A 14,126-nucleotide genomic window follows, 5' to 3' on the forward strand; every position below is an offset into this window, starting at 1 on the left:
GTCACCCGAGGATTTTGCACTCTCTTGACGTACAAGAGGGAAAAGCTGCCAACTCCCTTGGAGGGGGCGAGTCGGTGTGTCTTTCCCCGAGAACCGGATTGGCCCTGACGAGCCGAGGGAACGGGGGCGGAGCTTGATCCCGCCGGGCGCCAGCCACGTCTCACGTGGGGCTGCCCGGCAGAACAGCCACTCCCCGGCCCCACAATGCACTGCGGGCCGCGTCACTCGTAGCGGCGGGTTCTGGCTAGACAGGTATGGCTCGGCCCCTCCCAGTGCTCGTTCGTCCCTTCTCCGCGTCGTTCGAACCCCTGGCTGGCCGCTTCCCTCGCTCGCCACGGCCTCCGACTCTCGCCGTCGGGACCACAGACCTACCTACCGCGGGCGGGAACTAAGCTCGTGGCGTGGGGGCGGGAGCGGGGAGTCGTCGGAGTCGCGGAGCTTTGGAGGGGTGGGATTACGGGGACTTCGTCCCCAACGACTTGAGGGGTCTGTGGGCCGCGCGAACGGCGGTTGCCCTTCAGCTGACCTGCCCTGATATGGGGCAACTCGTAGGGTGGTTGTAGGGGGCCCGAGGAGGAGGACAGTCGCTCTGGGCTGCCAGCGGTGGGGCAGCATTTCCTGGCGCCCAGGTGTCAGAAACACGGTGATCGTCCTAGGCTGTTTAGGTGTCCCAGAGAGCTTGACGTGGCACTTCCTATTTTTTAGGTAGGGTTACTTTGCCTTTTGTGGGGTTGAATGAGCATTGAACCCAGAGTTTTGCCCTCGTTGGCTCACGGAAACCTCTTAAGGCCTTGTTAATGGCACTTTGGGAACGATGTGGTGTAAAGGAGACCTGAGCAATTAGCTCGACAGGTGGAAGAAGGTTTCGAAATAGGAGGCTGAGCCCCAGCTGGCTTAAATCTCTCTGAAAGTGAAAACAGCTTTGGCTTTTTCTCCTATTTAGTTTCCTGGATCATCCACCTGAGGCAGTGGGAGAGCTTGAGATCCAGTTCCTCCTATGCCTCTTCAGCCAAGGCAAAGCCCAGAGCTACAGTGGCAGCCACCAGGCGGGAGATGTTGGGATCTCAGCTAACAGGTGGAACAGCCACTTTTTGAAACTCTCTGAATCACATTTTGGGTTACTGGCATTTGCTCACGTTCTAAGATAATAAGGAATTAAGCAATACCTTAAATAGTACCTACAGTTTCTGGTGTATGAAGGTTGTAGTTCAGTATTTGAATATGACATCTGTGACCATGCCCTAACTTAAGGGACATCTGGGCATTTCCTGTGTTGAGAACCATGATCAGTTTAGTGCTTGTGTGTATGAATGATTCTTAAAAATCTAAGTATATTTTATACTGGTGTGTGAACAGAGCCTGGGTCTTTTCAAAGGGGTGCCTGTGACCTTCCTGTCCAGGTAGTTGAGTAAGAAGCTTGAATATGTTGAGAGGCAATGTCTCATAGGGTGGTTAGAATTAGGCTTGACTTTAAATCTGTCACTTGATAGTTTAGGGATTGAATAAATTACTTTTCTGGGCTTGAATTTCCTCAAAGGTAAAATGGAACTGATAATACCTACCTCACAGTTTATTGGAAGGCTTAAATGAGGTAATGTGTATAAAGTGTCTGGTAGATAGAGGGCAGTCAATAAATAATAATAGCAAACGCTTAATATTGCACTTTCAGTCTGCAAGGCGATGTTTCGGGTTCCTTACATGTTCCTATATGGTAGATACCATTAGCGTTTTAAAAATAACCCTATGAGATAGATACTGTTGGTAGCCACAATTGACAGATGAGGATATTGAGCATAAAAAGACAAAGCTTGCCCAAGTTTACCCAGTTACTACATGGTGGAGCCAGTTTTTGAACCAAGGCAATCTGGTTCCAGAGTTCATCCCGTTATCTGTAATACTATACTGCCTCTTAAAGAAAACATAAGCTGTTGTTTAAAATTGTTATTATTTCAAAATGAGTAGCTAGATAGTTTCTGTATCACTGGGTTCTTGCCCCTTGTTGGTTATAGGAGGAGCACAGTGATGTAGAGATACAAGAGACTTAGTTTTAAGCACTGTCATATATTAGCAGTGGGACATTGAGAAAGGGCGCCTCAGTTTCCTCATCTGTAAAATGGAGGTTTTACCTACCTCACTGTTTGTGAACTATGAGGTGTTATGCAAATGATTGATGTATTTGTGTACGTGTTGGCGGCCCTCTTCGTAGATATAGGTATAATCTACTCTGGAACTCGAGGTCTTGTACATACTGTGCAGTACAAGCACCTGTAATAGGAATACCAAAGGCTGCTGGTAAGGTGGGGAGCACAGGCCAAGCTGCAAAATAAACTCTGGTTGTTCTTGGTACCCTTTCCCCCTCTTTTCAAGCTCTGTCTCCCTAGTGACTTCCTGCTAACCTGTGGCTCTATAAAATCCTTCCCTTTTCACTCAATCTTGCCCCAACGCTGTGCATCACAATTAGTGTAGCTTTCTCCACAAGTAACTCCCCAAGTCCCAGATCTCAGCTAGCACTTTTATAAAATAGTATGTACCAAGGTAGTGTTTCCCAAACTTTGGTAGCATCAGATAGGTAATATAATTTGAATGATAAGCAGATGAACTTAAAAAAAAATTCTCCAAAAATTTACACACACATTTGAATGAAACAAAAGTTCTTTATATGTTTTAATTTAAATTAGGAGAAGAACCTAACACCTCTAAACTGATTTCACAGATACTATTACTAAGCATAGGGCAAAAAAATAAATCAACTGAAAGACCTGTATTAGGTAAAAAATAGTACAGGTGAGATGCAGATATGGTAAGACTTCTGAAAGTGGTACTTGGGTGACTGAAGTTTGGGAAATAATGGACTAAAATAAAATATGAGTGATTAACCTATTATGAAATGTTTTTTATCTTAAAAGAGGCATTTATGAAAGCATCTTGCTGGAAAGTAGATATAAAATGTACTTATATGTTGGGTTTTGTTTATTACTTTTTGAGTGATTACCTTCCTGGAACCTTGGGCCTACAGTCATCACCCCACAAGGTTCTGAAGAAGACAGGTCAGCATCTTGTTATCTTGGGTCTAAAAGGCTGGTAACCACTGCTATAGGTGTTTGGTGTTGTGGAAGTTTATTTTCCTCAGCCTTTATGTAAATGTTTACCCAGACCTACCTAGATTCTGCTTTGGGCTTTTTCCTCTAGCAGTTGCTATTGGGCAAACAATATATTAGCCAGCACTCAGATTTCCCTGTGAGTTTGCTGCTGCTGTCTAAAGGCATATGTTATATATTTTTTCTGTTAAAGGTGAGGGAAAATGGACCAGTGGCCTAAAAATGTATCTGTGGCCCCAATAAAACTACGACTGCTCTTGAATCTTCCCATGCAAGTGTTTTAACCTCTTCCTTTCCTCAATTCCTACTGGCTCTTCCTTGGTTTTTCCAGCCACCACCTTGCCTACTCTCTAAGGGTATCCTAACCCTAGCTTGGCCTTGATGTTGACAGATTCCTTTTTCTACTACCACAGTCCAGATAAGATTGGAGTGTGTGTTTGTTTTTTTAAGGAACTGTATTAAGAATTCGAGGTAAAAAGAAAAAAAGGGGGGTATATTTATTGAGTTGATAAAAGAGAGATTGCTTATCCTAAGGTGATTGAAGTCTGTCTGCAAAGTAGTCAAGCCTCACATTGTTCATTGGACAGTCATCCCAGTTTCTTTTGTTAGTTCACTGGTTTGGATGCTAGGTTAAATGACTCGGGAAGGAAGAGATTTAATTTTTTCTCCTCAGAAAAATCCTATCTACTGATAAATACAAGCAATTCTCTGAAAACCTTTCAAGAATTTAGGAAGGGAATATCACTGCTGTGTTGTGCTTTCCATGACAAGCCTAAAAGTGTGTATTAGGAATATCTGAAAGGCAAGTTTGTCTAACTATAGTGTTCCAGTTAAAGCGGTGGGCAACATAGCTTGTGTTGTATTTGCTCTTTACATCTGAATTTCTTTAATTCTGGACTGATGCTTCTCGGTGGTAGGAACTATCTATTCCTAATGTCTGAAATAGCCCCTGGCATACAGTATGTACTCAGTAAATATTGGTTAAATGAATTGAACTTAACCAGGTTGTTATTCTGTTTTCAGTATATGTTTTAGGAAGTATGAATCATATCTTTCTGTCTTTTAAGTCATAAAAAAGAGCAACTTTGAAGATTACATGAAAGTTGGCACCCTATAATAAAGATTATTCCTAATATTTCTGTTGGGATCCTAGAAAGATCAGGCATAAGGAATGCAGTCTGCTTTTAAATACTACTAAGAATATGGATGTTTGGAAACTACAAGACACAACCCTGCTCTCATGTTAATTCCCAGAGTGATCATTGTGTTGCAGTATACTTCTGGAAAGACAAAGTTTTATATTTAAATCATAAATTTGTAAGGGTATGAATTAAGACATTTTCCTAATTTGTTACACTTAGGCTAAATGTTCAGTTGTGGTTTAATAAATAAAGAAGTGTGATAACAATTTTTAAAAGAGATTTATAGTGTAGACCTTATCCCTTGAGGGATCTCTGCTTTCTTTTGCTACTGCTTTTAGAAGAAAAAAGAAACTGGTTGAATAGGAAAAAAAATGATTTGGATATGTCATGTTGGAACTTTCGTTCGAAGATTCCATTATGGTAAAGGCTAATTTAATTCCTGCTGGGTTTTTTTCCTTTTAAATAAATGGAGGAGAAAAATATTAAAGGGTAATGACATATTAATACCTAGCTTTTCCTCAGAGGAAAAGGGGGAAGTAAATTTAAAGCATTAGCTTTATTATTTGGATTGATTTTAACGTCAGTCAGTTACCATCATGAATGGGCACTCAGATTTTAACTTGACATAGCAACAAAAGCTAGGGACCACTGGTTTCCAAAATTGGTAGCAGTTGATTTTCTTTGTCATTTTTTTGATATATTACTAAGTTTTTCATTTTTGGAGTGAGATAATATTGACCTAGCTGAGCTGGGCAGGTAAGGATTAATTTAGTCTCTGAGATACAATATCTTGAAAAAAGCCTATGAAATTGTTACCAGATTTTTCAGCTTTTTACCAGTTGTGCCTCCTGTTAGTGAAGGAGAAGTATTTAGTGGCATTGTGCTCTTTCCTGCCTGGCAGGAAAGAGTTATCACTTAATTTCAGACTGTGAACATGTTTTAATTCAGTGTTTATCAAAGTATGATCCTTAGATAATAAGCATAGTAATTACTTAGGGAATTTGCTGAAAATGGAAAATTCTCAAGCCCCACCCCATAGTCAATGGATCAGAATTTTGGGGGGAGGGTGGACCCAGAAATCTGCATTTCTAATCAAAATTCCAATGGTTTTTACACAGGGGACCACTGTGTGTGTGTCTGTGTGTGTATTTTACCAAAGTTTGACTATTTACCTGATTTCTTTCAGAACTGCATAGGCCTATGCAGTCCTTTTATCTATTTTTGTAAAGCATGATTAGAATATAATAAAAAAGGTAATTATGATTTGCTTCCTGATAAAAAGATTGAGAACAACATTAAAAGTAGTATTCCTTTAGGACTTCCCTAGTGGTCCAGTGGTTAAGACTCTGTGCTCCCAATGCAGGGGGCACGGGGTTTTTTTGTTTGTTTTTTTGCGGTATGCGGGCCTCTTACTGCTGTGGCCTCTCCCACTGCGGAGCACAGGCTCTGGACGCGCAGGCTCAGCGGCCATGGCTCACGGGCCCAGCCGCTCTGCGGCATGTGGGATCCTCCCGGACTGGGGCACGAACCCGCATCCCCTACATTGGCAGGACTCTCAACCACTGCGCCACCAGGGAAGCCCCAGGGGGCACGGCTTTGATCCCTGGTGGGGGAAGATCCTGTGTGCCTCAAGGCATGGCCAAAAAAAAAAAAAACGTAGTATTCCTTTAGCTTTAAAATTTATTTTAAATAAAAACATTTGTTCTGATTATAAAAGTAATATGTGCTCATTGTGAAAAGTAATATGTGCTCACTGTGGAACATTACAGAAATTTAGGAAATTATAAAATGATAACAATAACCCATAATACTATTTTCTGGAGATAAGCATTCTAATTTTGTCATGTTTCCTTCCAATATCTATTTCTCTATTTATCCCTCCCTTCTTCCTCCTCTGTGTCTTTATAGAAAACAGCATATGCAGTTTTGATCCTGCTTTTTTCCTACCTAACATATAAGCATTTTACCACATTACTAAATTATTTTTAACAAACATAACTTTTTGTTGCATCATATTCCATCATAGCGGTGTACCATAATTTGTTTCACCATCCCCCTATTGTTGAACGTTTAGGTTGTTTTCAGTTATTTCTATGAGAAGAATGTCTTTCTGTTTAAAATCTTGTCTAATTCTTATTATTTTCTTTAAGATAGGGTTATGTATATAAATTTATTGTGGTCAGGGCTTCCCTGGTGGCGCAGTGGTTGAGAGTCCGCCTGCTGATGCAGGGGACGCGGGTTCGTGCCCCGGTCCGGGAAGATCCCACATGCCGCGGAGCGGCTGGGCCCGTGAGCCGTGGCCGCTGAGCCTGTGTGTCCGGAGCCTGTGCTCCGCAACGGGAGAGGCCACAACAGTGAGAGGCCCGCGTACTGCAAAAAAAAAAAAAAAAAAAAAAAATTTATTGTGGTCAAAGGGCATAAATATTTTTAAACTCTTGTTGAATATCAACACATTGTTTTGAGAATGGTTTTTATTCCAATATGTACTTCCACATATACTTATGGAAATACCAGAAAGAAGTATTTTTTTAACAGCTAATTTGTGAAGGAAAGTATGATATATCATTGCTTTAATTAATATGTCTTTGATTATTAGTGAGTTGCACATTTTTGCACTGTGTTTATCAGCTTTGGCTTTAATTTCTTACCTAACCCAAATTGTTCATTTTGTTTCAGGTCTTCTCTGTCACTTGAAATGTCCATGATTTTATCTGCCTCAGTCATTCGTGTCAGAGATGGACTGCCACTTTCTGCTTCTACTGACTATGAACAAGGCACAGGCATGCAGGAGTGCAGAAAGTATTTTAAAATGCTCTCGAGAAAACTGGCTCAGCTTCCTGATAGATGTACACTGAAAACTGGACATTATAACATTAAGTAAGACGTCGGTTTGCTCCATTAGAATCATTTGCTTAGTGGTTGTCATTTTAATGAAATTTAAGTGGTCTAAATAGAAATTAGTGTTTGATGAGGAGAACTTTTCAAGTCAAGAATCATGTGGTTCTGAACTTATACTAAATAGTATTCATCACGTAATCACCCTTCTTATAGTTTCTCTGTGTTTATGTCTGGCTTTAGAAAATTTTATAGTTTTGCAGATTACAGATATTGTATCTTATAATTGATCATTAGATATTTATTGGTGTTCTTACATGCCCAGGAAAACTGTCATGGGAAATATAAAACATCATACCTGATATCTGCCCTCAATGAACTTAAGAAGTTTACATCCTAGTGAGAGGGGATAGTGCTCATCACTATTTATTGTATGTAAAGAAAGTAAAACCGGGCAATGGAATAGTGACTTCATGGTGGTCAAGGGCCTCTCTGAGAGGGTTACATTTGAACAGAGACCTAAAAGATGTGAAAGACGGCAGTCTTAAGAATGCAGTGGATGAAGATCAAGGCAGAGCTGATAGCCAGTGCAGAAAGCCTTCACTACAGAACAAGGGATGGAAGGAAAACCAAGACAATGAAGCAATACGGACACTTAATAGAGTGGTGGAAGGTGAGGTTAGAAAGGTAGGAATGGGACAGGTTACGTAGGGCCTTCTAGGCTATGATAAGGAGTTTGGATTGAGTTTAATGTAATAGGAAGCCATTGGAGAGTTTTAAGCTGGAGAGTTATATAAATCTAATTTTGGCTTTGAGTAGATCATCCTGACTGCTATATGAAGAATGGGCTCTAAGAGAGGAAGCAGAGAGGTCATTTGGGAGACTCTTAGAGAAGTTCAGGTAGAGGTGATGCTTATAACTTGAATAAGAGTGATAAGGGGGCTTCCCTGGTGGCGCAGTGGTTGAGAGTCCACCTACCGATACAGGGGACACGGGTTCGTGCCCGGTCCGGGAAGATCCCCCATGCCGCGGAGCGGCTGGGCCCGTGAGCCACAGCCTCTGAGCCTGCGCGTCCGGAGCCTGTGCTCCACAATGGGAGAGGCCACAACGGTAAGAGGCCCGCGTACTGCAAAAAAAAAAAAAAAAAGAGTGATAAGGATGAGAAGGGGTTGGATTTGGGCTGTATTTTGGGAGCAGTACCAACAAATCTTCCTAATGGATTGAAGTGGAATGTGAGGGAAAGAGAATAATCAGAGTTACCTCTAGGTTTTTGGCCTAAACAATGTCCATAATTACTTGGATAATGGGACTGAAATGAGCAAGACTGGAGGATATGTGTTTCAGTGGTAAAAATCAAGAGTTCTGTTTGGACTGTTAAGTCTGAGATGTCCTTTAAACATCCAAATGGGACTTCAGGTAGGCAGTTGGATGTATAAGTCTTAAGTTTAGTGAAGAGAAGGACAAGTGTGGAGATTTAGATTTGGAAGTTAGCTTACAGTTTGTAATTAAAACCATGGGAATAGATGAGACCAAGTGGGAGAGCATACACATGAAACAATTAGAGAACAATTAACTCGAGCAATTTAATACTGATTGTGTATACAGTGGGAAATCAGATAAGAACAAAGTCCATATGTGATATAATAAGGAGAGGGCTTCGTTACTGAGATGAGACATGAGCCATGTCCTGGAGAATTAGTAAGATTTGGCTAAGGCAGAGAGGAGGCAGAAAAAGTAAAGACTTTGACTTAGCATGGTAGGTGCATTAACCTGCTTGGCCTGGTGTAGTGAATGGTGATTTAGGGATAGTTATGGGAAATGTGAGATACTTAGCGTGGGGCCAGATCCTGGATTTCCCTGCAAGTTCAGGTTGAGGGATGTCACTTTGATGATGTAATAGGTTATAGGAAACTCCTACTGCAGGATTGAGGGAAATGACTTGATAAAAAACAATGCTGAGACAGTGAAATAGAGGGTGAAATGGAAAGTCTGAGGAGAGGAGAGGCGTCAACTTATAATTAAGGCCTGAACTAGTAACATACAAGTGCAAATGAAAAAGAAAATGCCAACCAGAAAGACACTTCAGAAGAAGAAACGGTTGAGCCTGATAAGATAGAATACCAGAGATGAAGAGAAGGAAGGGACAGAGATGACTTGGAATTGGAATTGGACAGAATGAGATCTTTGGAAAAGGTTGCTTATGGGGTGAGGGAGAAGAGGAAGACAGTGAAGCTCCATTTTGAGCATTTTAATTGAGGTTATGACAAGGTGTCCAGTTGAGGTGGGATAGAGATTTTGGAATCATTCACATAGAAATTGAAACTGTGAGGGTAGAAATGCCCACTGAGTTTCAGAGAGGCCCAGAATAGAACCTTAGAGAAGGTCCATATTTACTTGGATTACCTGGGATAATGGGGTATTATCTTTAATTGGGTTTTCTGAGAGTTTTAACTAGAAAATGTGGTGGTGGTCATGGTAGTTAAAATACGTCTAAAACGATGTCTTAGTGTACTTCTATTTTTTTGAAGAAAAAGCCTGAAGCATTCTAATATTTAATAGGCTCTTTTAGTGCTCTGGGTGTAGTGTTCGGAGTTTCAGTTATTGTATAGTGTTGTAGACAGATACCAGCATTACAGAAGATTGGCTTGAATGTGTATTAATTCTGGCAGATATCCTGGACTTTAAAAAAAAAACAAAGAACTTCTTTGCAAATGTTTTTTGTTCCTCTACCTATTGTCTTAAAAGTAGAGTAGAATGTAGTAAAATGTTAACACCCCTCCAGTGCCCAATGCTGTTTAATTGTTGTGAATTCTAGATTTTGTATTATTTATTTGCACCCCATGTTATTCCACAAAGGATGTGAGGCAATTAAAAAAAAATTCAAGAGTACAGGTAAGAGAATCACATGAGCGAAAAAATAAACATAGAATAATAAACTGAAATAACATTTTTTTCTGGAGATGCAAACTATGTAGTTTGTTCATTTTTTAGAAAAGGGCTACAAACATTGTTCTGAACTTCCTTGGGGCCAGAACAAAGGGGGATAATAGATCATTTATAGGATTCACAGTATCCATTGGATAAAAATGTTGCTTTTCATGTTACTGAAACCTGATATACATAAAGAGAGACAGAATTTGGATAGCATTCTTCCAGGAACCATAACAATGAGCTTTTTATGATTTTTCTTATAATATTCCTTAGTGTAAACAAATAGCATGATGCAAAAGCAATTTATTAGTGAGTTTAGGAGTGTGGTGAATCAGCAGAGGTCTAATCAGCCTGATTTAAGAATACAATTTAGAAATGTCTAAAGGATTAAATAGATTACATGGCCCCCAGAACCACACATAGAAAAGCCTCTTTGTGTATTTTTGTAGACAAGTGTTTTTTTTTTTTGCGGTACGCGGGCCTCTCACTGCTGTGGCCTCTCCTGCCGCGGAGCACAGGCTCCGGACGCACAGGCCCAGCGGTCATGGCTCACGGGCCCAGCCGCTCCACGGCATGTGGGATCCTCCTGGACCAGGGCACGAACCCGCGTCCCCTGCATTGGCAGGCGGACTCTCAACCACTGTGCCACCAGGGAAGCCCTGTAAACAAGTTTTAAAAAAGGATTGAATAACAGAATTTTCAGTTCTAGTTCCTGACAAGAACCTGGATTTCATATATTTTCTATTATTGATTGGAAGGCTTGTTAGTTGGTTTCTAGGTTATTGAGGTTTTTATGCTATATGACAATAAATTTAGCCTGAAATATATAAAATTGGGAATTTATGTGTTACCTGACTTATTTAAAATTCTCATAGGACACCTCTTTTTTTAACCACCATGAGTTTGCCAGATAAAACTCACAGATCTGCAGTAGTTGTTATAGCACAGCATGAAGCTGGCACCAGTCTACTTTCTCAGCCATGTTTTTAAATGCTTCTCTTTCTTTCAAAGCCCAGCTTATAGCTTGTGTCTTTTGAATCACCTTCTGCCTCATTACTACTATTTATTGGGTTGGCCAAAAAGTGCCTTCAGTTTTTTAAGTAAAAATAAAAGACTCATTTTCACCAAGAACTTTATTGAACAACGTATTCACCCTTTTGTTCCACTACCTTCTGCCATTTTTCAGGCAACTTCATAATTCCATCTTCACAAAACTTTTTATCTTTTTGAGCAAAGAACTGTTCCAGGTGCCTTTTACAGCCTTCCAGGGAATTGAAATTTTTTCCATTAAGGGAATTTTGTAAAGACCTAAATAAATGGAAATCCGAAGATGCAACGTCTGGTGACTACGGCGGATGAATCAGAACTTCCCAGCCAAGCCATAACAGTTTTTGCCTGGTCATCAAAGAAACATGCAGCCTTGCATTATCCTGGTGGAAGGTTATGCGTTTCCTGTTGACTAATTCTGGACGCTTTTTGTGGAGTGCTGCTTACCGTTCGTCTAACTGGGAGCAGTACTTGTTGGAATTAATAGTTTGGTTTTCCAGAAAGAGCTCATGATAGAGGACTCCCTTCCAATCCCACCATATATATACAACATTACCTTCTTTGGATGAAGACTGGCCTTTGGTGTGGTTGGTGGCAGTTCATTTCGCTTGCCCTACGATCTGTTCCATTCCACATTATTGTACAGTATCCACTTTTCATCACCCATCACAATTTGTTTTCAAAACAGAACGTTTTCATTATGTTTAAGAAGAGAATTGTATGCAGAAATACAGTCAAGAAAGTTTTTTTCACTTAACTGTTGTGGAACCCAAACATCAAAGTGATGAACATAACCAAGCTGGTGCAGATGCTTTTCAGCACTTGATTTGGATATTTTGAGTCTGTCGGCTACCTCCTGCATGGTATAACATTGATTGTTCTCAATTAATGTGTCAATTTGATTGCTATCAACTTCAACTGGTCTACCTGACCGTGGAGCATCGTCCAGTGAGAAGTCTCCAGCACAAAACTTCACAAACTACTTTTGATGTGTTTGATCGGTCACAGCACCTTTTCCATACATTGCACAAATCTTCTTTTGCATTTTGGTTGCGTTATTACCCTTCTTGAAATAATAAAGCAAAATATGCTGAAAGTGTTGCTTTTTTATCTTCCATCTTCAATATTAAAATGGCTACACAAAAATTCACCAACTTTGGGCTTCCCTGTTTGGCGCAGTGGTTGAGAGTCCACCTGCCGATGCAGGGGACACGGGTTCATGCCCCGGTCCGGGAAGATCCCACATGCCACGGAGCGGCTGGGCCCGTGAGCCATGGCCGCTGAGCCTGCGCGTCTGGAGCCTGTGCTCTGCAACGGGAGAGGCCACAACGGTGAGAGGCCTGCATATCGCAAAAAAAAAAAAAAAAAAAATCACCAACTTTGATAAGTCTTTTTTTAAATGTACGCTGATATGACAGCTGTCACATACAGCCTAACAAAATTGTTTCGAATGAAGTTAAAGACAACTAAGTGCTACTAGAGCCATCTTATGGAAAAAAACGAATCGACCTTTTGGCCAACCCAATGATTTCTTTAGTGATCTTACTCCCTTCACAGATTGCCTGTAGAACTTGTTGACTGACTTTTTCATCATTTTTTTCTTAATAATATTTTTAAAAATTTCTATATCCACTCTCTACAACTAGGTTGTAACTCATTGAGATAGTTGATGTGCCCTGGCTTATATTATTTTTGATTCCTCATCTCTTAGCATTGTGGTTTTCAAATTTTTACAGAAATTTAAGTGCTCTTTGCAGAATACCTCTGAGAAGCAAAGCTAAGTGTCTAATTATGTGCTAAATCAGATGGTACCTCACATTAGATTCTAGTTGAATAGGTAAAGGAAGTCCAAAGTTTTAAGGAAAAGAAATAGGTAACATTTAAAATTGTGAAAATTCCTTTAATTTTCTACCCCTATGTATTGGGAAAAAGATGAATTTCATCAGATTGTAGTAGCCGAATAATTCAGTTCAGCTAATGGAGCACATTCTGTGGAGCCTGGCTTGTGCTGGCACAATGCCTTGCATATATCATAGTAGCTGTTACATGAGGGATGGTTGTTTGTGGGGTATGGCAGGATTCTGAGTGCAATGGAGTTAAAGTTAAGCCTTCATTTCCTCCAATATTCTTCAACTTGACTCATTGATTGGGGGTGGGGGTGGGTGGGCAATCCAGGTTTGTGATTTCTTTTCACATTACATAGTGATATTATAATTCTTTGTATAAAATTTTAAGGAATTCATCTGTTTTATTAGTTGAAGGATACTTAAATTGTAATAAATGTTTAATAGATAAACTTATGTTACTACTTAGGAAACAACAGTGACTGAAGCAATAATTATGAACCATATGAAAATTAAGTTGTGTCTTATGAGACCTTAAAACTTTGAGATTGGTTTTAGGTGCTTAAAAATCATAGTTGTACATTTTGATAAACGTTGAGACACTGATCTTATGAAAAGACAAACACTTTGGGAGGTCAGTCATACTCTGTTGAGAGTTTTAGTGCAAGAAGTGAAATTCCTTAGTTCTTTCACAGTAAATTCATTTGAAGTCTGATAATGGCTGTGAACTTCATAGGTTCTCTCCTTACCTGAGGAATTGCTTTCTTCATATTTGTCTCCAGACTGCTACCTGCAGCCAGGAATGCTGTTTTAGACTTACCTGCCTTTTGGTTTTTGTTTCTGGCTTTCCTTTCACTCTTCGGTGGTATTTTCTGATTACGGGAGTAACAGCTTCAACAAGGACCCAGTTATTAAGTACCTGCAATTGCCAGGCAATTTAGTTACTTTTCATTAAATTTTGCAACAGCTCTGTGAATGGCTTTTAAATAGAACTTTTCCCCATTGCCAAGGGCAAAAACAACTCACACGAGCTTAAGCAAAAAAAGGGTATTGTGAAGGATAAGCCAGTTACCTAGTTGGCTGGAGCCAGAGAATCAGATGTTATCAGGAATCTTTGTCTCATTTCTCCAGTCTTTCCTTTTGCAGACAGATATTCTGCACATATTGGAAAACACTGCACAGGTAGCTTCAGGCTTACTTCATTCCAGCTGGCAACCCCACTGCCTCCA

General features: G+C 40.2%; 1 protein-coding gene across 3 annotated transcripts in view; it reads left to right on the top strand.

Annotated features, from left to right (window-relative positions):
• The first annotated feature begins 225 nt into the window (after positions 1-225).
• Positions 226-14,126, top strand: part of SEC22A (SEC22 homolog A, vesicle trafficking protein) — a 76,306-nt gene continuing 62,405 nt past the window's right edge. The window contains exons 1-2 of one of the 3 annotated variants that reach the window (XM_029214106.1): positions 226-252; positions 6,917-7,117. In XM_029214106.1, coding sequence (XP_029069939.1) covers positions 6,936-7,117 — 182 coding nt within the window. In that variant the 5' untranslated portion in view covers positions 226-252; positions 6,917-6,935. Of the gene's footprint in view, positions 253-533; positions 1,076-6,916; positions 7,118-14,126 lie in introns of those variants that run through there. The other 2 variants (XM_029214107.1, XM_029214105.1) reach the window with 2 other exon arrangements.

This window comes from Monodon monoceros, unplaced genomic scaffold, assembly GCF_005190385.1.
Source record: "Monodon monoceros isolate NGI ecotype Baffin Bay Population unplaced genomic scaffold, NGI_Narwhal_1 Super_Scaffold_11, whole genome shotgun sequence".
Classification (NCBI taxonomy): Eukaryota; Metazoa; Chordata; class Mammalia; order Artiodactyla; family Monodontidae; genus Monodon; species Monodon monoceros.